We start from the raw sequence: 27,403 nt of genomic DNA, 5'->3' as shown, positions 1-27,403 counted from the left end.
ATCAATAAAGTAATCAATAATTTCATAACAATTTTTTTTTAAAGAACTCCAATTGGAGTCTTCTTCACAATCAAATTGTAATTTGGTCTGGACTAAAAAACTTGGAAATTTATAGGCGTTTTACGTACCCTCAATGATTTTTGGGGTATGAGATTAAATTTTGCTAAAAGTTGCAGTCTTCATTCTAATCAAATCAAAAGAAATATCGTTTCTTTTATTTTTTAATATATTGATAGTGGAATCAATACAATTTTTAGCATCCACCAGATTAGTTTAGTGTCTATTGATTGTAGATAGTTTGTTATTAATATTTCATAAATTATAATTGAGATAGAAGACCGCAGCTTCGACCAAATCATGAGTGGAAACCTCTGAATTGAGAGTTCTATTAGAAAAGTAAAATAATACTTCATGGCCTCAAAAATTCTCATAAATAATGCGAGATTTCCACTCTTAAGAGTATGGCCTGAATATTCAGAAAATACGTCAAAAAGCCTAAAAATATTATACAATGCACTTTTGTTATATTTATCTGAGAAATATTCAAGCACCATGTCTGCGTTAATAGATATTACTTCGTTTTGAATCTGGGGTGATGTATTTTGAGCCTTTTTGGGTAATAATTTTATTTAATTCAGGATCTTTTTGAGTGTATGAAAACATTGCTATATAGTCCAGAAGAATAAATTGTGCTTTCATCTTTTGCAGCATCCTTAATTTTTGTTGAACCAGTCCCATGAAAAGGTAGTTCCTGTATGCTAAGAAATAGCATCAAATCGAAAAATTGATAAAAATTAACTTAAAAACTTTAACTAACGTATTTACCATCAATTTCCTCCTCCAAGTCCAGATGATGGTGTGTACTATCAGTCACTGACTTATATGTTCAAGATGAGGTTTGTCTTTTTGACGATGTATAAAAAATATGGAAATAATTTGCTGTTTTTTCATGAAACGAGTGAATGAATATTATATAACCAATATTTTTAGTATGTTCTTGTTTATAAATTTGTATAAATTAAATAAATAATATTTTTCTTAAAAATGCATTGTATTTTCATTAAGATTTAATTGTTAATGGTAACTAAAATTAAATCACTAATAATTTTTTTTTAAATTTGAGTAACCGTAAATAATTTTGGAGGCCAAAGTTTTTTTCTAGGGGCCGGGTTTGGGGGCTAAAAAATTTTTTGCCGCCTCCCCCCTCCCCGTAGCTATGACCCTCTATATATATATATAAGGAAAATAAGAAATAGAATCAACCCTAGCTTGGCTATTTTGAAGGGCAAGTTATTATAACTCGTTGGCATTAGCCGAATTATTTTTCGGAATTATTCCTTTTATTCTATAGATAGCCTAATTTAGGTATATCTAGAAGAAAAAAAAAATTATTTTCCCCATTTTCTCCCTAGCTTGTTTATTTTGTAAGAGGGTAAAATATAGGATGTGTTTTAATGTGTATTGCAAACATGTTTATTGTTTATTTATATAATTTAATCAAGATTATATCCTCCTAGTGGCGTAGGGTGGGGAACAAAGGTACTAAAAAATTGCAAATAATATATTATCCTTAATACTTCGTAATTTTACTCGAATTTGAGTCTCAGACTTATTTATAGTTAAAAATTTAATTTTCCCATGAGAATAATAACTAACACTTACTAATTACCAGGGTAAAGCGCGATGCTAACGAATCGTACTCTGTGAATCAGAGTGAGAGGTAACGAACGATAAGTATAATTTTTTTTATAACTTAGAACTTATCACAAATATTTGGGCAAAATTGTTGAAATAAACAGTTTTTTTTACTAACTATAATTTCTGAATGAAATAATTTATTAAAGTTATGAGATCAAATATTTAAGGCGCTAACTCTTTATTCATTATATATCTTTGTTTTATAAAATATTATGCAAGACTTCTTTATTTAAATTTTTTTTTATATAACTTTAATTAGATATAAATAGAGGAGAAAAAACTTTCTAGAGTAAAGATTATAATGTGAGTGAATTTTGATAACATATTTTCTAAAAAAATTTAATTTAAATTATGGTATATGAATGCGTAATAATTATTTTAAATTAGAATATTTTTTTACTTTAAAAAAAAAATCAAACCGATTTTAATTAAACTTTTCTAAGCTGTTAATAACCCAAATTTTGTGATTTATCTATAATTATAATTAAAATTAATTCTTTTGTATCCTATTAAGATTAATTCGCATTAAAAAAACACAATTATTAAAAAAATATATATATAAAATGAAGGTCACATATCAAAATAATAAATTTGAATCGTATTATCTCACCGTCACCTAATAATTTTAATTTAAATATTTTTAGATAATAATTACTAATTATTATAGATAGTATATTTGGATAATCACCCGAATAAGAAAGTAATGGCCTCATTTTTATTATTAGGCTTGCTATGTTAAGAAGTAGTCAATATATATTTTGAGAGGAATATAATGTCAATTAAAATAAGGTCAACACATCATTTGGGCAGTAAAATAACAATATTGGCTGATCACGCTCCATTAATATAAGTCATTGCAATGTACTTTTTGAAAATTTTGACAATTTTTTTAAATATATGTCTTTGAGTAATTCTTTTAGATTAAATTAGGAAGCTAGCGAAAGTCTCTTCTTTGTGTATTTACTTGACCATATTTTTGCATTGATACCCAATGGGGCTTTTAATAATATATAAAAGACAATGTATATACCATTTCACGAAGTATTCGGTTGGTTATCGAATATTTTAAATTAGAGATCTGCAAAAGTAGTCCCTACCCATACCCGGCCCGGCCAAACGGGCTCCGAGCCGGGCCTAATATATTTTAAAATAATTCGGACCGGGTCGGGTCAGGCCATGGAAATATTTTTAAATATATCTTAAATTTATCAATTTTTATGTTGAATTTTTAATGTAAAATAAAAATATATGATTTTATTTATAGAAACTACACGCCATATAACATATATCTTTTAAATTATAAAATTAATTCCTGTATTTAAGTAAATTCGGGCCGGGCTGGTAAATTTTTTAAGAAAAATTTCGGATTTGGGCCGAGCCAGTAAAACTTTCTAAAAAAATTCGGGTTCGGGCCGGGCCGGCAAAACTTTTTTAAAAAAATTTCGGGCCCGGCTTGAAAAATTAGGCCCGATGCATATCACTAGTTCAAATAATAACCCTAAGCAATTCGAATAATTTGTTTTTTAATTATAGAATAATTAATACATTGACACCTTTTTTAAAAAATATTTTTCAATTATTTCTTTTATTTGAGTATATATTTAATATGTTTCACATCTAATTTTAACCAGAAAAAATTAATATGATAATCTGATGAAACATGTGATTCAATAATGTAACTAACAGAGGCCTGAAATTTTTTTATACCTAAAAAAATGATAATGTTAAAAATGTTGCCTAAAAAAATTTAAAAATATTTTTGAGCCCCCTGAGATTGATAAGGCTAGTGACACCCTTGATCAAATTATTGACGAAATTAAAATGCATATTTAATTTATAAAGTGAAGCCAATTTTCTAATTGTTTCTTCTTTTTAAGACATATCATTTTTTGACAACAAATTAGTTCCAAGAGAAGTCTCTCACAAGGTAGATAACATCGATAATTATATAATCTGTCGGTTTTACAGCTATCAATACAAATGATTAAGATTGATTAAAAAATATTAATATTATTTCTGAATAACTTTTGAATAAAAGAATTATATCCGTTTTATTCGAATCGAATAATTTTATATTCGCAAAACGAATAATTTAATAATATTTGGCTTTTGAATATGACTATGCATATTCAGGCACATCTATCAAGGGGGAACACAAAATGGTCTTTAAAATTGGAGGGTAGGAGGTTGTGAAGGCTTTATCATTATTAGAATAAAATAGGAGAGAGGTAAATTAATGTTGATCGGGTAAGATAAGCTGATTTTTTTCATTTCCTTTAACTTGAAGGAAAGTGGGGTAAAAGTGCACTTGCATATTGCTAAACCCATTAAACCTTTATATAAATCATCTAATACCCATTCCATTATTTTTCTTATGTCCTAATTCAGATAATGTTTAAAATAAACTACCATTTGTGTATGAGTTATTAGTAATATCTATAAACTTTTTTAAAAATTTAAAAATAAATATTTATATAGATGAGTATTTCATATATTAGCGTGGCCTAGCCTCATTATAACTTATTTTTAATAGTAATAGGAAAAAAAAATCCCGAAAAAAACCCGCGGAAAAAAACCTTCAGGAAAAAAATCCCCAGGAAAACCCCTGGAAAAAACGCCCAGGAAAAAAAACCCCATGGAAAAAAAATTTAAAAAGAAAGAAAATCGTTATTTTTTTAAAACTTTTTCTTGTCAATTTTTCTTAAATTTTTCTCAATTTATTATTTTCTTCCAATTTTTTCTTTAAGTCATTGTTAATCTTTATTTTTCTAACCTATTCTCAATTTTTTTCTTCTCAATTTTCACTTAATTTTTTAGTATAACCTAGCAATAATTAATATTGATAAATAATTTTATAAGCGAATGCCACAATCATTAACAGCTTATAGACTCCAAAAAAAAAAAAAATATTTACGAAAAAATATTCGAAGTAATAATGTCTAAATGTCAAGAACGGGATTTATTTTTTGATCCATTATATATATATATGGATTTAGAAAAGTCTGCTATGAGCGCGGTTAAAACTGTCATTGGTATGATTATTAATATGTTAAATTATTTATATTTATTTTTTTGATTAGGAGATCACATAATAATCAGAGGATGCTTTTACCATTTGTGTCAAAGTACCCATAGAAAAATTTAAAAGCTAGTTCTGGAAAGCCACTACAGAATCAATGAAGCCCTAAGCTTTTTTTGTGACATGATGAACAGCTTAGCATTTGTTCCTTTATTTGATATGGCCAATGCAATGGCATTCCTTAGATCGGTTACTCCTACATCAATGGAGTATCAAGGGAGGTCACAAGAAGCAATTATCAATCCCAGACAGGTCGAATTGGGCCTCGATTTCCTCCAGAAACTTGAATCAGAGCACTCTATCCAACTAATAACTCATAAATAATCAATGTGAAGGTTCGAATCATCGTTTTTCTAATCTGGTTGGGAATAAACACCCATCAATCTGGGTATTGATTAAAAAAAATGAAATGCAAGGTGGCTGCCGATGAAACCCAACTTAAACGATGGCGTGTAGGTAGTTGGACATTGAAAACAAAATCGCAGTGCTTAAACAAAAAAAAATGCTAATATTCAAATTGATACTGGGAAAAAAAAATATCCTAGTAAAATAACCTAAGTATTACTTATTTTCGTAAAAAATTTTGCTATAGTAATAAATACAATATCCATCCTTAATTACAATATTAAGTAAACTAAATTTGACAAAATTTGCAATAAGATCTGTTTATTTTATTGATAAATCATTATTATGTATATAATTTATTATTAAATTATATTTTTATAATATTTTTTTCTAAAATACTAATTTGTCTATACCTTATATAAATCCAAATAAAAATATACCTATATTATTAGATCAAGTAAATTCGAAAAAAAATTTCGGGGTTTTTTTCAGGGGGTTTTTTTCCGGGATTCATTTTTAATATATCCTATTTAATTAATGTATTATTTGTAGAAATTTTAATTAAACTTATTTTCTCATTTTAATGTCATATTTGGGATTTGTACATCAAACCAACACTCAGAGGTGACGATATTACTTTAAACTTTAAAAAAAAATCATAACCTACCATAAAAGTGTAACAAACTCTTATTATTGACTTTATAATAATTCCTTTTTTTTCATTTTTAAACAATTGTAAAAACTTATTTCGAATGATATCTTCCTTCACAAAATATTTCTTTTATATACAACTTTTATTTTTTAAAAAGGAAAAATCGAATCAAGTATAAAATATATTTTTAATTAATAACTGATAAAAATTTATTTTATAAGAAAATATGATAGTGAATGAACCGAACTTATCTATAAAAAAATCACTTATATATGAGAAGAAGACACTCAAAAAGATTTGATTTTCTTTAAAAAAATATAAGGTAAAGAATTAAAATAATTGAGTTCTCCATCTTTTTTCTTAACTTAGAAAAAATTTCTTTTTGTTTTCTCTTGTAAAAAAAAATTTAGAGGCAGAATAATATAATTCAATATGACTAGCTAAATTTTCTTTTGATAATTTTTTTATTTTACAATAAAGTCAAATATTAATTATTAATTAACTCTTTAGTAGATGCCAAATTTTCTCTTTATAAATTATCATGGAACATAATTTTTCTTTATTTTAAAAAGTGTTAGACAAAGAATTCTTTAAAGTTTCCTTTGATTTTGAAATTTATCCAGAATGTCAAATATAGAATACTTTTTTTTGACTCCTTTGTTATACAAAAACAATCGTTTTACTATAGAATTATTGAAAGGTTATTCGGTCATAAATGAGATTGTGGCGAACCCAAATATCATGGTTTAGATGAGCTTCTAAGGATAAATGATAACTAATAATTTATAAAAATGGAATAAAGATTAAAATTTTGATTAATGCAACATAACATGCACTAATTGTAAATAGCCTCATATTAAATATTCTTTAAATTTGATTATATTAACTAAGTATATTATATAAGATATGAACAAAGGCCTAAAGTTAGCAAGTGGTTTTGCTCTAAAAGTATAACGTTATATTTAAAAATTTGTTTAAATTAAGAACTCTTTATATCATCTGATTGATCTCTACAAGATTGATCTCTACAAAAACATATATGGGGTAGAGATAGCTTTATACTTAGAAAAAAAGATATAAATTTGGTATCTATTATTTCATTAATGTGACTTAGACCTCGCGTAGTATAGCAATAATCGGAAGCATTTATATGAATTTTTGTTCTTGATTGAGAGAAATGAGGCATAATATGCCCCCAACCTTTTTTTTTAATTAATGCTAAAAAATCTTTAAGATAAAAATGTAAAGATAAAAAGAAGTTAAATTTTTTGAGCGGTCCCGCCAAATTAAAATTCTATTCAAGCAAAGACTGTGAGCAGATTAAAAATTAGCCCATTGCAGACCTTGAATAATCTAAATACACCTATGCCATGAATTGATATCTATATACATTAGTAAAATACCATTTAGCAGCTTTGATATACAGATTTGGATAAAAAAAGAGGATATAATTATTAGGTTAATAACAAATTACTCACCATGATCTTAGGGTTAAAAGGCTAGAATTGTAGCAACCCAGGTATCAAAGAATATTTTATATTTATATAGCGTTGTGTAGGTCATTCAAGTTATTAATATCGCTTAAGCTTATTATATAACTCATAATTCTTAAACTAAATATTTATGATTCGTATTGTTATTTTACATAAAAATTTCGATTTGTTTTATTTGTCCCCTGTCAAAGATGCAATATACTTTCACTCCTTAATTATGTATTAAATTTAACATTCTGCATTGTAATATAATATTTTATATTTGTATCCAAATTTAATTGTTCTTCCTTTTATTATAAAATAGTCATATTTTTATATTATATACAATGATTTTCTGAATTTTAGAACATTTGTTTTTTTCGCAACCTTTTTAAAAAGTATATATATCTTAAAGTGAAACCTCCATAAGGTAACCCTCGATCAAATAAATTTTGGTAAGGTAGTCAATATAAAAAGTTTTATGGTAGGAAGGGAAGAAATTGGCTTAAAAATGTTTTCCATTCTCACATATATCATTCGATTCATACCAATAACATCATTCAATCTTAATTTTTGAATCGATTTAGAAGGTCTAATGTTGTCTTAGAGAATTTTCCGAATTTTTGATCTATTTTAAAACCCGGTCCGAATATATTATTTTTAGGCCGGTCCAATAATCGAATAAATTAACCGCGTTTTTATAAAGTTAAATAAAATAAAATCCCAAATTGCTTTATCTTAAACATATTTTTTTTCCCCAAATAATTATTTCTTTTTTTTTTATTAAAAGTTTTCATAAAATTTTAATAAAAATTATGAGAAACCAAAATGGCGTGCCATAAGCTGATTTGTATTGCTACACAATTAAATGAACGAATCTTGAGTTCAAGAATCGTCATAATATATATTCGAAAGGCCCTGAATTAGTGATATATAGAGCCTAATTTTTCAAGCTCCCTATGGACACAGTCCGGCCTGATCCTGAACTAATTTACGCCCGAAAAAACCCGGCCCGAAATTAAAATTATTTTTCCACCTGGTCCGGCCCGAATTTATTTAAATATAGAAAAATTTACGTATACTGAAATGTTTAATTTTAAAAAATATTGATATCATAACTTAAAGTAATCTTTAAAAGTATAAAATTTTATTTTCTAGCTTAATTTAATATATAAAAAATTTGCCTAATATAACAAATTTAACTACTTCCAAAATTTAAATTTTTATTATATAGTTTTATATGATTATAAAATATTAATTCTCAAAAATTTTCAAACGAGTCAAAAAAAAATGATTAACGATATGATTAAAATGGTGCTAAATAAATTATGTTAAATAAGTTATTTTTTTTTTAAATTTAATTTATCATTTATGATTGTTACTAATCTATCAGGGTTTTGAAGGCCTTTATTATATATAGTATTGAATGGAATTCATTCTTATTCGAAATCTCTTCATTTTAAATAATTTAATGAGAGGAATTTTTAAATCTGAAGATCTCACTTGACCGAAAATTTATTCCAACATGTATACGTACTCATACGAATTTCAGGTAATTTTGCCTAGAACTTTGAACTCTTAATTTGGTGAATTCCATATCAAATCAAAAAAAAAGTCGATTTTCAACCCGACCCCCTTCAATTTTTCTTAAATTTGTATACTGGTTATATACTATAACTAAGAAAAAAATGAAATTTTACCTTCCAACACTGTTTACCCGCTAAGATATGGTCGTTTAAAGCGCGGAAAAATGGTACATTTTTGACAAAATGCACCTCATTTATTTTCAAATATTTCGAGATATAATTATGTTAGAAAAATAATTAAAATTTTATTTTGTAGCTTAATAAAATTTCTTTAAAATGACATAAAAATAAAAATGATGGACATTTTATTAATATCGAAAACCGGATGTATAAAACCGGAAATGGCCATAGGCTAAAATTTAACAAATTGAACATTAATATCATCATATTTTAAGAATTATGAAATAATGTTAATTTAAAATTTATGTCTAAATGATAGGCCCTTACTTTTTTTTATCTTTATAAAAAAAATTTGAGAGGTGGCTGGGATAATGAGCTGTTTAAAACTTTAGTTAAATTTTATCTCGAAATTAAAATTACTTGACAAAATAATTTTAAATATTTTATTTAGCATAAAATAATCAACCAAAATTGAAATTCAACAATAAATTTTCCCCCATATATTCAAAATTAAAAAAAGGCTTAATATATTATTGACGAGAATTATAGATTATAAAACATTCAAACAATGGATAGCAGTTGACCGAACTACCCTCGAAAAACTGACAAAATCCACTGACGAATTTGTAGATAATTTAATTGAATAATTTAACAATTTAATTACACATTTGTTTATAGCTTCACGATAATAATTAATTCGAAACTTTTTAAAATTCAATTTAAATGTTGGTGAATTCTTAATTATTGCAGACTTTTCAGAAAACTATGCATTTGTAGTGCAGAACCATGCACAAGGATTTAATCAGCCAATAATCAAGCCACTATCAACTCTTGATCGTATTCTTGAAGGAAAGATTTAATAGAGTGGCTAAAATTTATTATTTTTCTGATGGAGCAGTAACCAATATAAAAATAAAAGATTTCATTAATCTCTACAATCATGAAAATGATTTTGGGATAAAGGCTGAGTGACATTTTTTGAAACCGCACAAGGTAAAGGTCCATGCGACATTTTGGGGGCCGTTACTAAACGGTTAGCAGCTCGAGCAAGCTTGCAACGTCTATGAACATCACATATTGACAACAATAGATTTATTTAACTATGTAAGAAATAATATCTATGGGGTAAATTATATATTTGTGAGCAATAATGAATATAAGTCATCTTGAAAGCAGATTTTTGAGAGCAAAGAGAATTTCTGGAACACAAAGTTCTAAGCTTTTATTCCACTGACGAAAACAAAAGAATTTTTTAAAATTTCTTGGATGATTATAATATATGATATATTTTAATTATAAATTTTTGATTGTATTATATGTAATGCAATTTGAGGCAAATAAAGTTATAAATATCTTTAGAATTATTTTGTCAAGTAATTTCGAGACAAAATAACTAAAGTGTTAAACAAAGCTCATTATTCCAGCTACTTCTCAAAAATTTTGATAAAGATAAAAAAAAGTAAGGGCCTGTCATTTAGACATAATTTTTAAATTAACATTATTTCATGACTATTCATTAAATTAAAATATGATGATATTAATGTTAAATTTGTTCAATTTTAGCCATATAAAGAGTGATAACTCCTAAACCCATGTTCATCCCAGTCTAGGATTTTGTACAAATATAAAGCAGTGTGTTATCTATCTACAGAAAAAAATATTAATATAATTTTTTTCTATGGCCATTTCCGGTTTTACACATCCGGTTTTCGATATTAATAAAATGTCCATCATTTTTATTTTTATGTCATTTCAAAGAACTTTTATTAAGATACAAAATAAAATTTTAATTATTTTTCTAACATAATTATTTCTCGAGATATTTGAAAACAAATGACATTTTCCCGCGCTTTAAACAGCCATATCTTAGCGGATAAACAGTGTTGGAAGGTAAAATTTCATTTTTTTCTTATTTATAGTATATACTACCAGTATACAAAATTTAAGAAAAATTGAAGGGGGTCTTGAAACCTTGGTTGATTTGATATGGAATTCACCATTTATAAATTTTATAAAAATGCGCAAAAGTTTATGGCGAAAATTATCTAAATAAGGTAGGTATTCTGCATATGCTGCTGATATAAATTTCATAAAATGAGGTTTTTTTAATTCTTAATGCGACATAAATTGGTAGATTCAATCTTTCATTTAATTTTTTTTAAAATTTATATTGTTTCATAAAATACTATCATATTTTCTTATTTTTTAAAATTTTATCATGTGGAAAACTGATTTTGGATCAGTTGGAAGCCGCGGAATAAATTGTTAGGGCCTCCAAAAACATCTCCCTGACCCCCACATTTATAAAAAAAAAGGAATTAAATATTATCAATACAATATGTGGATATGATAGAATAAAAAAAATTTCGAGTGATGAAATTAATATTTTAAATGAAATGAACAATGGTAATCATGTAAAAAAAATTTTGAAGTATATATACAGATTAAGCAAGTGATAATTTTGAAAAACAAAACAATTTTCAAGACTATATTGAATATAGAGTATGTTTTAGAGATATGAGGATTATTGTTAGATAAGGAAATCAAGAAAAAAAATATTTTTTGCATACATGGGGATTTGTAATTCGGCAGAATATATCCGAGAATTTTGAAAGATTTACAATGTGATAAAATAGTAGAAATAGATAGTGCCGTTTTTATTACTCTCGCACCTCTATTTAGTTTTAGAATTAAGGTCATTAGAATAGAAAGAGAGGAATGCCAAAGAGTTTCTGAGTTTTGAGGACGACCTAAAAAATTGGCACAAGAGTGTAAGTTTATCAATCAGACCATGATGATGGGAATATCAGATGGTTGCAGAAATAAAGATGGCAACATTGGAGAAATATATTCATAGCAAATCCCAGATGCCCAGATGGAATCAATAAGCTAGGAGAAAGAGTAAGCTTTCAACAATGGAAGAGCTAAGAATGAAGTTGCAAATATGATCGTAAAAATTAATAAACCAAGGAGCAATTAAATAATCATCAAAAAATCCTTTTAATCAAAAATCATATATCATAGAAAAGGAAGTTTTAATACATTAATAATAATGACAATTTTAAATACAGATAATAGTTAATTTGACATTAATAATACTTATAGGGACAATGACTGTTTACGATGTGGAAGAACTAATGTCTAGTTATTAATGGTAACATGTTACAGTTGCCAAATGATAGGGGCAACATCCTCAGGAGTAGCCAAGGTCATATGCGTTTTTTGAGTCTTCAAAATTCTCGATTTCATCAATCTATCGTGTTTCTTTCTATTAGTTTTCATAAGAAAAAGGTCTTTACGTGCTACGTGATTTATGCCTTGCTACATAACTATGATGTATTATAACTTCAAAATCATGAACAAGTTCTGACTTATTTTTAAAACACTTACAGATACTAGTAGTAAGGCAGCAATTTTTTATCATTTGTTATATCTTTACTAGTTATACTACGTATTCTAACTTGTCGTGGGATAAGATATTAAATGCATATCCATGGTAGTCCAAACGGTTGTATCTTATTTGACCGGGTGACCACTGGTAATGATCAACCAATATTTTTAAGTTTCACCCTTACCAAAGTTTCACCAAGAACGTCCAGCTGTTGATTACCGTAAACTGACAGTTTTGGTGGTCCAAGTTTTTATCTGACAATTTCATTACAATATTGTAAACCATCGACACCTGTGCACCCGTATCATAATCAAATTTAATCGGTATTGGGTTTATCTAACGAATATCTTAGCACTTTTTCCACCAATTTGGGAGATGTTGTTAATTGAGTCTGATTATGATTACGAACTATTATTTAAATTTTTTTATAGCCGAATAACAATGATTGAAAATAATATTCTAAATTTTAAAAAGAATTAACCCCAATAGTTTTCTAGTTTATCAAAGCAGGTTTGTATCAAGCCAATATCACTCCACTCTTGGTCTCCCCTACCTAACTATTATTTTCTTCCGATTTATTTATTGTTTTTATTTCTTCAATATATATAAAATTCCCATCAAATTTAGAAGTTAATGAACATTTATCTATTAATGGCGTCAGCCAAAAAGATGGTAACTTTGCTTAAGATTAATTATTAGTGGGAATAAAGCTTTAGGACAATTTAAATATATTCGAATTGTAGAGCTTTTAAAAATAATTTGTCTATATTATGGGGCTAAAATTAATCTGGACATGATATTGAAAGTACTACTTCATTAAATATAAATTGGTATAATTATTAGTTTAGTGTTGCTGACACCCTTAAATAAAAATAAAAAAATGGACCCCTCACCCTCATATCCTAAATTATTTTATTTACAAGTTCAAATTTGCATATTCTTTAGGGAATTCAGGTACTAGCCATTTAAATTTTGAGCAAAGTTTTAATCAAACCTAGTGGTAAGTAGAGTATATAAAAAATAAGTTCGTAAGAGACCAGGACATTTGAATGATTAATATTTTGATTATTAAAGCAAGGAAAGGAAATATTTTTTCCTTTTTGAAATACAATAGACTAGATTTTTATGACAAAATGTTGATCGATAATTAGATTTAATTTAGAAAAATTTTAAATCTTCATTAAATTAAAAATAAATTTAATTAGTAAGTATGAAGTTTATAAAAATTTATCTCCAAATCGTATTGATTAACGATGTATCCTGTTTCAGTTCTAAAATAGTTTTAGTCTTAGAACAATCTAGCTAAAAAAAATTTAATTGTTGGTGTAAGAAAAAGAAATAAATCTTATTGATGGTGAGGAATATGTGAGTAATTGATCCCTTTTTCAGCCGGCTAAACTTAGTTTTTAGCTTTAAATTATCACCTTAGTCTTAGGATTTTCTTTAAAAATATAGCTCAACTATGAAGAAAGCCAGGAGGGCGCGTAGCGGGGAAGGGGGCAAATTCCCCCACCGTCAAAACCAAAAAATCTAGATGCAGGCTAAAATATTTCCCAAATATAATTCCTACATCTTATCACATATATATTCCAATATTTATCACATTCAAGCAGAAATAAATACGCTGTTAATTTATTCTAAGAATTATAACGATTTAAAATTTTCCTTAATCTTATATCCATCTACCATTTTAAAATTTCTCAAATTATTTGAACCTTTTACACTGCTAAATTAAATTAAATATTTCAAAAATGATATTGAGATTATGAGAATAGATGAAAGAATTATAATTGAACTTAAGAAAATTAGATGAATTTAATAAATTATGTCGTTAAGTCAAAAGCTCAGCTCAAAAATTTAATAATTTACCTTAAGTGGCAGCGCCTATCGCAATATAATATAGGGTAGTCGACGAATACTTTAGAATAAATCTCTTTTCCCCCTTTAGATACTTTTATAACTAAATTAAATTAAAGGTTCATGATTAATCGGGCAGCATTTACAAATCTGCAAATATTATTATCGCATATCCTTCCTAATCTATTTTAAATCCTTTTAGAGATTAAATATTTGACATGAGGATGTTTAAATATCCCATGATACATTATTCGCTGAATGCAAACTATGGTATAAAAGGTTAAATATGGTTGATAATGTTAAATGCTATAGATGCTTGTAATAATTTTATACATATTTTAGACTATTTTCTTAATGCATAGATATTATTACTAATTTTTCAGTGAAAGAACATTTTCTTCTTTAATAAAAGTAAAGGCATACCTGAGAACTAGTGTTTGTTACTCAATTTGAGCCAATTTTTAAAAAAATATTGCCTAATCCTCGAGATTTCGCTAATAGATGTCCAAACACAAAATCTCCAGGCTTGCGTAATGTTTTTCTGGATAATTAGTCGTTTTAAAAAATCGGCTCAAATCGAGCAGTTAGCATAAGAAGTACTACTTCTGAAAATTGATTGAATGGTCATCCCTTTTTAATATACATAGTTGAAATTGAAACCAAACACGGATGAAATCATTGAAAAACTAACTCGATCCCAAAGAATATTGACTTTTAAATTTATAATACGCTTCTTAATTATATTTTTCAATATACCATATTTTTTTCATGAATATATGAAATAATTCTTAGAATATTTTTGAGATTTTCCAACACGCGTGTATAGATTGAGTTAATTTTTAGCCATTACGCGCCTACAGCTATAATAAGCAATTTATTGAGTTGTTAAAAAAGACGCGCTTACTCATAAAGTTCCTCTATTTTTATTTTTTATTGATAAAACTAATCAATTTATAGACGATGTTTTTTTAAAAAAATACACTTAATCGTATTAACACTGTAGATGGAATTAATAATAACATTTTATAACTTTTTTTTAGCTAAATCATTATTTTAGGAATAGGTCTAAAATCCTATTTATTACATTTATATTTTTTGTAAGCCTAATCTTCATGGCATACCTTTGGGCCTATGAATGTCATTCGAACTCAATTTCTTATTTTCGTAGACCTAACTTTTTACATGCTTGATTTATACTTATTCTCATATGAATAAGTTAATTTTTATTTATTTATAGCAAAGAACTGCAATCCCGGCCGGGTACGTGCAGGGTCATTTTTTTTAAAAAAATTTGAATATAAATTAATCAACCGGAAAATAATATAAATGGAACATTTCAATTTACAACTTTATTTAAATTTTTAAAAATTCCAGGCTAGGCTGAAAAATGGTTAAAAATCCGAATGGGAATAAGTTTCTAAAATATCTGGGCCGGGCTTAAAAATAAATTTTTTTTCGAATTGAAGTCCCCCTGCCTCTTTAATTCATAGCATTTTAGGTATTTCAAAACTGTAATGGATTATTTTGAACTTTGAGAGTATTAAATAATATATAAAACAAGCTTACTTTAAGTTTGAAATGATACTTTAACGATATTTTTGCAGGTACTTTTAAGTTTTAAATTATACACTTTAAAGAAGTAAAATGATATTTTGGCAGGTAAGGAATTTGATTATCAAATTTTTAAAATAAAATTATAACTTTTATTTAGAGACTCCATTTTAAACAAATAAAAAAAATTATTTTTTTATTGTTTTATTTTATTTAACATGACTTAAAGGTGTTTTTTGTGAAACACTAACATACACATTATTATAATTTTTACTGCAATTTTTTTTTTTAAATATTAGACCTATATATATTCTTGTTAATTTAAATAAAATTTCAAGCATAACAAAAATTATTTTTTTGAGGGGCTTTTTCACAAACAAAAATCATTCTGAAAACTTTATTGTAAAGAGAAAAAATATTAAATAATCCAAAATTGGACAAAATATCAGTTTTCTTTTTAATTTTTTTGTTATAAAAAGGTGTGAAGCGGTAAACTTTATGTTAATGAAGAAAAATAAAATAAAAAGATTATATTATTTTAAATGAAAATTTGTCGGTGTATTTTAGTTGTTATATTTTTTTTTTTGAATAATTATAAATTTATATTTTTTTTAAAAGGACATATTAAATTAAACTCATTGACAAATAAAAAAAATTCGTAAACTAGAAAAACAAATTTATTTTTCAATAAACTTAAGATCAAAATTATTTTTTTTAAAAAATAAAATATAATTTTATTTAGAAAATCCAGAGCAAGTTATCTAAAAGGAAGCAAATATGAATTCCGACGATATTCCAAATGTCAATTTGTATCATCGTGGTGAGGGCATGTTTGGTAAATCTAAAAAGTAAACCGTATTTTTTTTTGGAACATACATAAATTTTTTACATCTTACCCCTGATTCATAGTTAGCGCGTCCCGGCAAATTATACAAAATATGCTGTATTTTTGTATTTTCCATCACGAATTCGCGCTAACTGTGAATGCAGGTATATAGATTTTTTCCTAATGATGCAGTTTTCAGCCCTAAATGAAACTGTCAGTGTCCTATCCGCCAAAAATTTGGACACATATTACATTAGGATTTATTCGGACCGGAATTTTTTTTTCCATCTTCACACTTATTATGCAAATTAACTTTCATATGAACGCTATTAAAAGCGGAGACGATGTCCTGGTTTTTATTTTTTAAATTTATTTCTGTTTAGCCAATGCTAAACAATTGAACTAGGAAATCCTATATTGGTTTGTATTATAAGTGTGTTCATTAAATAAATATTATTTGTTTATATACCCACAAAGATACTTTTACCCATTAAGTAAAACTAAATAGCGTCTTTCTTTTTTAGGCTGTTTAGAGGAAGCTATAAAGCAGGCTAACAGATTAATGTTTAGAAATAAGACGAACCAAGACACGGCTTGAAAGATATAAAAAAATTTTAAACTATTCTTAACATTGTATTTGTCATATTAAAACTATTATAAAATTTTTACAGGAAACAATACGTACCTAAAATCGGTGAAAAAAATGTAGGATGCGTGTGGGAAAATCATCAAAATGTTTTTCATGAATTGAACTGGAATCAAAAAATGTAAAAAAAAAGATTATTTAAAATACATAGCCCATTAAAACAATAACATATAATACTTACTTAGATTGGCGATTTATTCGTAAAACGCATTTTGAAGTTTCACGAATATAGGTCCGCTGGTGATACTACAAATAATTTACATTTAAAATTTTATGAAATTTCTTTATTTCTTGTAAATTATTTATATAAAAAACCGGTAATATTCTATGTCATTGATCACAACATCTCATTCAAAGACCTGCGCGATGGAGAATAAGGAAACGCGTTTCAAAAAATATTTTTTTTATAAATTTCATCATGTTTCTTTCTTATCTTGCCTCCATTCACAGTTAGCGCGCGAACTAATACAAAAATTAATGTAAAATTATTATATTTATATCGTATTTTGAATACTTCGCCCCGCGAATTCGGGCTGTAAATGCAGGGTTATGCATTGATACGTAACTCAAAATATTTGAATTTCTTTAAGATGCACATCTTTTTTATTTAAAAAAAATCACTCTATTATTGAATATTATTTTTTCACAATTCATTATTTACTTTATTTTTTTAATTTTCTATTTAGAGGGCGAAATGTGCTAGAAGAAAAATCGGAGCTGCAAAAAGTCTTTTCGAAAAGAAGGGGAAATCAACAAGATGAATCCGGCTTTATTAAAAACGGCGAATTCTTAAACAAATTTAAGATAATTACGGTTTATTTCTTTTAATAAATTTTTGTTAACAAAATACATAAAATTTGGCGATTATGGAATGGTTTGAACCAACACAATGATGTATACATACATATATATATGTTAGCGTTAATGTATTTTTTTCGGTAATGTGTTATTTTTTTTAAATCAATTTTTGACGCGTTTTTAAAAGATTAAAAACGGATTTTACCGGAAATATATTTTATCATGTTTGGAATACCTATTTTATGAATTGCAAACAATTTTTCTGTAAACCTATGAGTCATTTATAAAAAATATATGGAAATTTTAATATAAATTATATTGAATTTAAAAGTTAATGAGAAAATTGTCTGAATTTCATAGGGTAGGTATCCCAAACATGACGGCACACATTTCCGGTAAAATCAGATTTTTAAATTCTAAAAACGTGCTCAAAAAATAATTTAAAGTTGAAAAATAACATATTGCTGAAAAAAACACATTGACGCTACATATATACTACTAGATTGGCGATTCATTTATTAAATTCAGTTAAAAATGTCCATGCATGGGAGTCAGCTTTAGCGCCATTTTGTAGTTTACAAGTTGATTAAATGACATTAATGAGTATTCATATAGTGATAAATAAAAACAATTAGTCGACGTGCAAACCACAGGCACTACAGCGAATTCCTCTGTATGGAAACTTTTATGAATCGCCAACCTAGTAGGATATATATATATCATTTAACCGACGCTGTTTATAACTTTCACTTTTCTGAACCGAAAATTTGCCTAAAGATTCAATCAATTATAAAAATATTTAAAACCTTTTGATACTAGATGATTATTTAACTAAAATAAATTAATTGGCGTGTATTTGAAAAAGTATGGAACACAAAATATTTGAGAATAGATACAAGTCAAGCAGAATCCTATCTCAGCGATGGCCTAATAGGCGATCTAAAGAAATAAAATGCCTATGTGCCAGGCATTTACAAGATTCCAAAATTGGACAATATTAAAAATAATTCAAGGAAAGTTAGAGAGGCAAAAAATATCTAGAATTACATATACATAAAAAAAGCAAAATCATGCAATAATTTTTATTTTTCGTATATATTAAAATTTTTTTTAGGGAATGAATAACGATAATGGAAGTGACAATGATAATATGGTAGATAAAAACAAATCCAACATCAAAAACAACAATTCCGAATTTCATAAAATTTATTCAAAAATAACCTCCAACACCAAATGTTATTAAATAATTTTTTAAATTAAAATAGCACTCTAACAATATAATTAATTTAAATAGGGTTAAAGTAATTTAGAAAATCTACAAATTTTATCACAATATTGTGAAATATAAATTATTATATTTGATTTAAATAAAAAAAAATATGCTCAGCAATTCGTTTTTTGGTAGCGATATCTTAAAAACCATAACAAGCCAAACAATAAGCTGGAAGTAGTGGGATTGCTCTCTTTGTCTTCCGAAGAGTCTTTATACACGTTGTTTGACAAAATAAATATATTTTCTGCCTCCGAAGGCGTCATTTCAATGATTTTGATATTTTCGTTGTCTATACCTCCACCTTTAAATTTTTTCATCTCATCTGTAACTTCACAATAGTACATCAGGCTTTTGGCGCCATTTATACCAACCCCAGCTCTAAAGGAAATAATAATAAAAAAAATGTAAGGATATTTTTTTACTGCAGATATGTATAAAAATTTATAAGTCATTTTCAATTAATCCAGTAAGGTTTTTTTTCTAAAGCTAACCAAGTGGTTTATGTGCTACGATATACAAAATATCGGATGCGGCCGTATTATACCGTTTATATAAGTAAAAATAGTTCTTACTGCATTTTAATAAAAATTTGGTTGATTGCTTAGTAAAATGATATACGATAATCAACGCTATATGTCATAACCATTGACTCTGAGGGCACTATTCTTTCTTACATGATGGATAAATCTCTATCATTTGAAAATTTAGATTAACTATTTTTTCTAAGCAAAAAATATTTTTGCAGAGGAATATTTAAAAAAGAGAGAAGTTTTTGATCAATATCTTTGAATTGTGGACCCCCCCCCCCCATTTTAATTGAGCATATTATACAATTATGTGCAAAAATACATCTTTCGAACATTTTTGAAATATTTAGCTAGTTAAAAAGTATTAGGAGTTTGCTTTCTTACCCCAAATACAGCTCTAGTCTTCCTCAATAAAAAAAATAAAGGATCTCTGAAGCCGTGTTTTGTAATGGAAAAACTAGGGTCAACTTCTTTCAAAATATTTTCTGGAAGGTCAAGATCTCTGAAATATTAGGTTATTTTATTTGAATAATTAATTAACTCGTTTCGAAAAATTATGGTCTATCCCAGATCCCTTTTGAGCAATTCTACCCAATCTTTAAATTTCGTAAAATAATTTAATTTACCACAGTATTTACTGAGTTTTAGCGTTAGTAATACTTACCATAATAAGCAAGCCGATGTGAAATTGATCTGGCATGACCTGCCCAGTATTAGTAACCAAGGTGTTTGGTTTCAACTTCATAAATCAGTTATTTGATTAAGTGTATTGATATCATTTTCTAATTTCTTTTACAAGTTGTTAATTTAATATGTTTGATACTATTAAAAGTAATTAGATTATGGATGAGCCCATATCTGAGCCTAAATTATTATCATATTTATGGGTCTTATTTGATATTATTCAATAATTATTTAAAATATTAATATTATTGGCAAATAAATTGTATTTTACCAAAATCCTTCTCATCCTTTTATTTTTGCTATTTTAAAACTAGGATTATAATCTGGTGGTAATATATGGGGTAGCTTTCTTATTTTTTTCTTTCGAAATTAGATTTTCAAAGTATAACTAGTTTTGATTAATGTTGTTAGCTCGTTTTGAGCTGGTTTTTAAAAACGGCTAACTTAAGATTTTATCCAGAAAAATATTACGCAAGCCTGAAGATTTCTCGTGCACAAAGATTTTAAAATCTGTTAACGAAATCTCTAAGCTTAGACAATATTTTTCTATATAAGATATCGAGTTAGCCGTTTTTATAAAATCGGCTCAAATCGAGCGGTTTAACAACATTATTAGTTTTGATTTTATTATATATAATTGTTATTTCTTATATATATCGTGGCTACATTGCAAAAACCCTTGTATTGAAAATTGTATAGCAGAAGGTGATAAGAAACAATTTAAATTTTTATACTATATTTTGAATTTAATCATAAAAAAGAATTTTAAAAAAAAACTAATTTTTACTAAGACACGATGATACATGATAATATTGATTTTGCTAAAAAAGCCAGCCCATTTTATAAAATATATAATAATAATAATGGGTGAATGATGTACAATATATTATTATGACTATAAATAATATTGATTTATTTAACATATTTAAAACTTTCAGAATTTTTATTAATAAAAATTGGGATAGGGGAAGCTCAGGCAAATTGGCATTTTGATGAATGTCCGAGTTTCTCTTTAATTGTTGTTGGTGCTGACATTCAAATTTGGACCAATATTTCAAAATTAAGATATAAATTATTAATATATTAAACTATATTTCAAAACAACAAGAAAATTACTGGAAAAATATTTTAAGAATTCACCTGACAAAACTTTCATTATCTATATTTTTTAGGGTAGAGGGATTTAAATATTTAAAATATATTATTTTTTTTATGAAATAGGGAAAAGCAAAAAAAAATATTATAAAATATAAATTTATTCATTAGCTTCCTTATTTTGACCTTGTCAAACCAATTATGTAGTGATACTATAACTAATCCTGCTGTCATAATAATTTTTTCGGTTTTTTTTCTTTAATGAAGCGACTAAAAAAGAAACAGTAAATTTTTTCAAATCATAATAGTTTTAAATGATGATGATCATTTTTCTTTAAAAAAAGAAATAAATTTTTATGTTGAAATATTTCGGAGTTCCTTCCCATGAAATCGAAAATATATTTTTAAGTATCCAGAAATTCTCGATGTATTTCCCACTCTCGTCATTCTTTACAAGCATCGTCTTTTCGTGTATTGAGAACAGTTATACTTAATTTTTTTTAATGCTCATCAAAATGAGAAAAATAATTCAAGTGAGATTATGAGAAAAATCATCGGCCAATTTCTTGGCATACAGCTATTGAACGCATCACAAGTCGAACTGGATCATTTAAACGTTTAAGGGCTCGTTATAAAAGAGGAGAAAATCTAGAGCTCATATTTAAAGCAGTTTAAGATTAGGTTTATTTCGTTACTTGGGAGGAAGGGGAGAGGGGATTTAGCAATAGGTTGATATTAAATTAGAGATCTACAAATAAGTTGCCAGACGAGGCCATAATTTTTTTCCGGCCCATTATAATTTTTAAAAAATTGCCAGGCCCAAACTGGTATAATTTTACCAATCACCTCCGACTTGTTTAATTAATTTGCAGGAATTTTATTCACGGCTCGTCCGCTCACGGTGGCAATAAAAAAAATTTACGCCTTTAGGCATACTACTAAAAATTTTTAACTCAACCCGCCTGCTCAAAAGGAAAAATATTTTGATAACGTCCGAAAATTCAAGGCTTTTAAATTTTCAAAACTTTATTGCTATGCTTTTAAGCTTCTTTTTTGAATTTATTCTATCAAAGTTTTTATTTTTCCATATTAATAACATAAAATAATTATAATTTATTGTTCAGCAAAAATAAGGATGTATCTTTTTACAAGTTTAATAGTTAATGAAATATTTGTATAAGCAATATTTAAATATTTTTTTTCTACTAATAATTACATTCTGAAATTTTCTTAAAACAATCTTTATATAATGGTTAAATTTGAATAATAATATATAATCTAGCATATGCTGTTTAAAAAAATTCTCTTTTAACTGCATGAGTCCACTTATAGAAAAGAGTTTTATTGTTAATTGGAAACCTTGATAATTAAAAAAATGATAAGCATTTTGATTCAAAGACACACCCTATTCTATATAATAATAAAGTGATAAGCAGTAAAAATAATAGAAAAAAGTGATAGATATTAACATTATGTCTTTAAATTAAAAATATAATATTAATTAAAATTATAGAATTTTTTATTTTATCATTTAGCGAGAAAAGAAAGATTATTTAAAAATAGTCATTAATTTTTTTTTCATTATATAAAACATATTTTCCTGTTTTTTACAAACTTTTAGGTTTTCATAAATTATATGTAGTTATTTTTAATTTTTCTTGCATTTTGTAATTTATCAATTCTTCCAAAAAAATAAAAAACTTTTAAATGAATTTTAAATTTATGTCATTTTATATTATAAAATATATATTATTATATTGTAAATTAAACTACCATTTTTGTTATATATATATATATACAAATTAAATTTTTAAAAACGGTTCATCTTGTGGAAATTTCTTTGTTACCCAATTTTCTCATTATATATTTTTATTTTAAAAATTGTTTAATCTATATAACTAATTCTCTACATTCATTAAAATATGAATTTTTAAACAATAGTTAATTACTTTAATATTATATCTTTTGGGAAAAATGTAAAGGGTGCAGGAAAGACTTCAATCCTAAGGGTCAACTTGGTTTAAGCCGTTTGTATTCTAGACGGTTCAGTCACCATAGTTATTAACTCTATAATTGGGGTTGGCCAACTACCCTAATCTTCCATAGCTCATTCACTTATCCCTGTCTGATAGGAAAAGGTCAGATGGCTCAAAAACATTCCTTGGTTTAGAGGAAAACACTTTATTGTTATTTCACTTGTGTCTCCGAATTTTACTCCAAACCAAGCATTGGTCAGATTAAGCTGAAAGGTCAAAAATTAAATTCTGATTTTCACTTTATCCCCATAGTTATTTCTACCAATGGGTCCCTAGCCCCCCTAGGCTATCATTTTTTTATATTAATTTAAGCAAAAAAAATTTCTCAAATTAAAAATGATTATTCTCTTTTAAAATGTTACAATCAACTCAAATCGAAATGTTTCAAGGCATCTCAATAATCTATTTTGCCACCCCCACCCACAAGGTTTTTTAAAAACCTATTTTTGTTTTCTAAATGTCATTTAATTTATATATTTTTTTAAAAAAAAATTATTTTATAGTGTATCTTACTAGTTTTTAATATAAATAAAGAAATGGATTCTATAGAAGAAGAAATAAATGTTATATCTTGTAATTTATATTTATTTATATGTGATTTAAATAAAATATAAAAAAAATTCATAAATATATGAAATATTTATTAAAATCATTATAAACATAGACGATTAATAAAGATGTTTTCTAAACCTTGTGCACTATATGTTAATATAAGTCTATGCCTTTATTATGGCTATCGATTTCTACCATAACTTTATAAGTCAATTGGTTGGTATCATTGTGTGTTGGATCATATCATTCATAACTAACTTGTTTAATTTTTTTGTGAATTTACAATATTGTTTATAGGTTGTTGCTAGAAAGATTTTAAAATACAAAAAAAAAATGAAAAATTCAGGTAAGGCAAAAAAATTTTTTAAATATTGACCAAGCAGACTTTTATAATTATATCAAATAATTAATGAAAAAATCTTATAATGGAGCATTTAATATTCATTTACTGTTCATATTATTCAATTTCCCTTTAACAATTTGCAAAATTATTGACAAAAAAATAATCAAAAATAAAAATTCAGACCAGTCCAAAAAATTTCTTAAAATATCCTTGGCCAGGCTTGAAAATAAATTTTTTTTAAAATCCTTGGATGGGCATAGGTCTCTATATATTTGATTCATATTATCAATCCATTAGTTATATTCAGAGTTGTTAAAGTAGCGAGCTACTTGTAGCGCGCTATCTTTTTTGGTTGATATAGCTAATAGCGGCTAGTATTTTTGTAATTATTTAATTTTTTAGCGCACTACTTTTTTTGAAAGTAGCTAAATAGCTTTAAAAAATATAATGAAGGTAGGTATAAACATGAAAATTTAAATATAATATCATAATTAATTATTATTTATGATTTGTTATTTAATTTTGAAATTGAAATATATTTTCAATATGTAATTTATATTTTCATTTGTATTATAAACCTAAATCACGTGTTAAAAATTTAAAATGTCGTCGCCTATGAGTATTCAAATCGTTGAAAGTGATTTATACAATATTAATGAAATGGAAGATACCAGGGAAGAAAATGTTCTTAATAGCTACAATACAAATTTACCATTCCCTAGATTTGAAAATTTTTTAAAAATAAATATAAAAATCAAAACTGGCTTCAAATTTATTTAAAATGTAAAAAAAGTATTTCCTCAAATCAATCCAGTTATAACAAGAAACACCAAAAGGTAAATTGTCATTTTTACATTCTAATAGTATTTGTTTTATAAGACTGTTCATGCCAATAGTTTTAAGGAAATGGAGAAACATCTAAATAATTTTGGTATGGGTGACTCTACATCCAAAAAGACTAATTCAATTCAAACCAAATTAATTAATAATTCAAATGACAATATTTCTCAGATATTTGCTGATAAAGTTATTGTTGATTTTATAATTGATACAGTTCAGCCAATGTCCTTGGTTGATAATCCATCATTTACCATGATGATTAAAACTCTATCCCCCTGGTACAACAATTTTATGTTGCCAGACACTAATGAATAAAAAAGCAGATAACTTTAAAGTGATGAAAGATGCTCTAATAGTTGAGTTATCAGGGATATCATATATATATACCATGGCAGATAGTTGGACACATAACACTAGGTAAAAACTTATAAAATGCAATAAATTACCATAAATATTTATTTTTATTACATATAAATTTTTTTATAATCAAAACTAACTATATTTTAATATTTATAAATGTTGGTATTTATATATTTACTATACAATAACATTATAAGCAAATAATAAAACAAATTTGTTTCTAAATTTTTTTTATAAAAAGTGGCTTAAAATGTAGCTAAAGCTACTTTTAAAAAATAGTAGCAAAGAGTACGTCACTTTTTTTGACAAATAGATGCGGTAGCATGCTACTTTTAAAAGTAGCGATTAACAATTCTGGTTATATTAAACCGATTCAAAAAATATGAATATAACAAATAGATATTATAAGAATACTTGGTTCTTAAAAGCAATAAAAATGAATAATTATGTAAAATATAAGTTTTAAATAATTTGTTATTTTATCATTTTTCATTTTCACAATATTTCTATACTAATGCAAATTAATTTTTAAAAAAAATAACAACTCTCACCTTTTATTTTATCAGAAACTTATTTTTAGTGAAATATGTTTTTCAGTTAAAATCAATAATTCCAACCCTAACAGTTATGAATCAATAAATAAATTTGTATTCATTTTTCTATGAATATTTTTAAATGATTTTATTTTGTATTAGATTGTCTTGATAAAATAAATAAAAATGATAGATTTATAAGTTTAAAATATTCTAAGTCTCATAGGAAATCATTAAAATACTTTTACTGAAATTTAATTAAGAAATATTAATATAAGGAAAATTTTAAGTGTATTTTTAAAATTTTATGACATTTGGTATATTGTAATGCATGAATTTGAATGAAATAAATACAATTTAGTAAGTTTTATATAATAAAATTGTAGAGAAATATTTTGGTTCATGTCTATGTGTATTGTTTAATTATTATAAACAGCTTTAGTGGCAATAATAATATTAACTATATCATAAAATACTAAGAAAATATATGAGGCTGCTTGTAATAACAACCTAAAAATGCTCATGGGAATGTTTTAAATATTTGTTATTTTACCTATAAGTATTGACATATTTTAATTGCCCAACTGATATTTGATAACCAACTTCCTCTTTCACTTCTTCTACAGCTGTTTGTTCAGGATTTAAGTCAGAGTCTATTATACCTGCACATAATTCTAAGGAAAATCCTGCATCAAAACTTAATTTATTTCCATCTATTAATCCATCTAATCTATTGGCATATATTGCTAAAAAAAATTATAATTTTTAAAGTTATATATCTCTATATTAACTTTAACCTGGTCTAAATTGCTTAACAAAAATGAGAACATCACGCGTTTTATTATATAAGATTATAGAAACACTATAATAATAATAATAGCTTTTATAATTATTAAGTAAACCTGTCATGTGATTTAATAAAATCCCATATTTTTAATTTATTATCCTAGGCGTCTATTAAATTAATATAATAAATATAAAGTGACTTGTTCGAATTCTATACGCAATGGTTTGATGTAATTTGAATTTGAGTTTTTAAATTCAACAATTTTAAAACTTTCAATTTTTGATGATTCTTTCGTCATATGGTAATAAACTGTTTAACTAGTAAAATAGGATTTAATGAAAATAAAATTTAC

At 25.8% G+C, this 27,403-nt stretch overlaps 2 protein-coding genes across 3 annotated transcripts; one reads left to right on the top strand and one right to left on the bottom strand.

The window, feature by feature from the left end:
• Nucleotides 1-2,218: 2,218 nt before the first annotated feature.
• LOC135929486 (uridine diphosphate glucose pyrophosphatase NUDT14-like) lies at nt 2,219-27,351 on the bottom strand. Of its 2 annotated transcripts, none has more exons than XM_065466092.1 (5): nt 27,251-27,351; nt 27,167-27,210; nt 27,062-27,126; nt 26,818-27,010; nt 2,219-2,695 (listed from the first exon to the last, which is right to left on the bottom strand). In XM_065466092.1, the coding sequence occupies exons 1-5, from the start codon at nt 27,347-27,349 to the stop codon at nt 2,659-2,661; spliced, it is 438 nt and encodes a 145-aa protein (XP_065322164.1). In that variant the 5' UTR covers nt 27,350-27,351; the 3' UTR covers nt 2,219-2,658. The 2 variants fall into 2 exon arrangements, with proteins under 2 accessions (XP_065322164.1, XP_065322163.1); XM_065466091.1 differs by lacking the exon at nt 2,219-2,695 and adding an exon at nt 19,210-19,672.
• Nucleotides 16,135-19,404, top strand: LOC135929487 (uncharacterized). The gene is made up of 5 exons (XM_065466093.1): nt 16,135-16,153; nt 16,494-16,599; nt 17,249-17,344; nt 17,910-18,036; nt 19,136-19,404. Exons 2-5 carry the CDS (start codon nt 16,529-16,531, stop codon nt 19,262-19,264), a joined length of 423 nt encoding a protein of 140 aa, XP_065322165.1. The 5' UTR covers nt 16,135-16,153; nt 16,494-16,528; the 3' UTR covers nt 19,265-19,404.
• Nucleotides 27,352-27,403: the final 52 nt, after the last annotated feature.

The sequence above is a fragment of the Gordionus sp. m RMFG-2023 genome, chromosome 5, assembly GCF_954871325.1.
Source record: "Gordionus sp. m RMFG-2023 chromosome 5, tfGorSpeb1-WG-v2, whole genome shotgun sequence".
Classification (NCBI taxonomy): Eukaryota; Metazoa; Nematomorpha; class Gordioida; order Chordodea; family Parachordodidae; genus Gordionus; species Gordionus sp. m RMFG-2023.
This window is presented reverse-complemented; position numbering and strand designations above follow the sequence as displayed.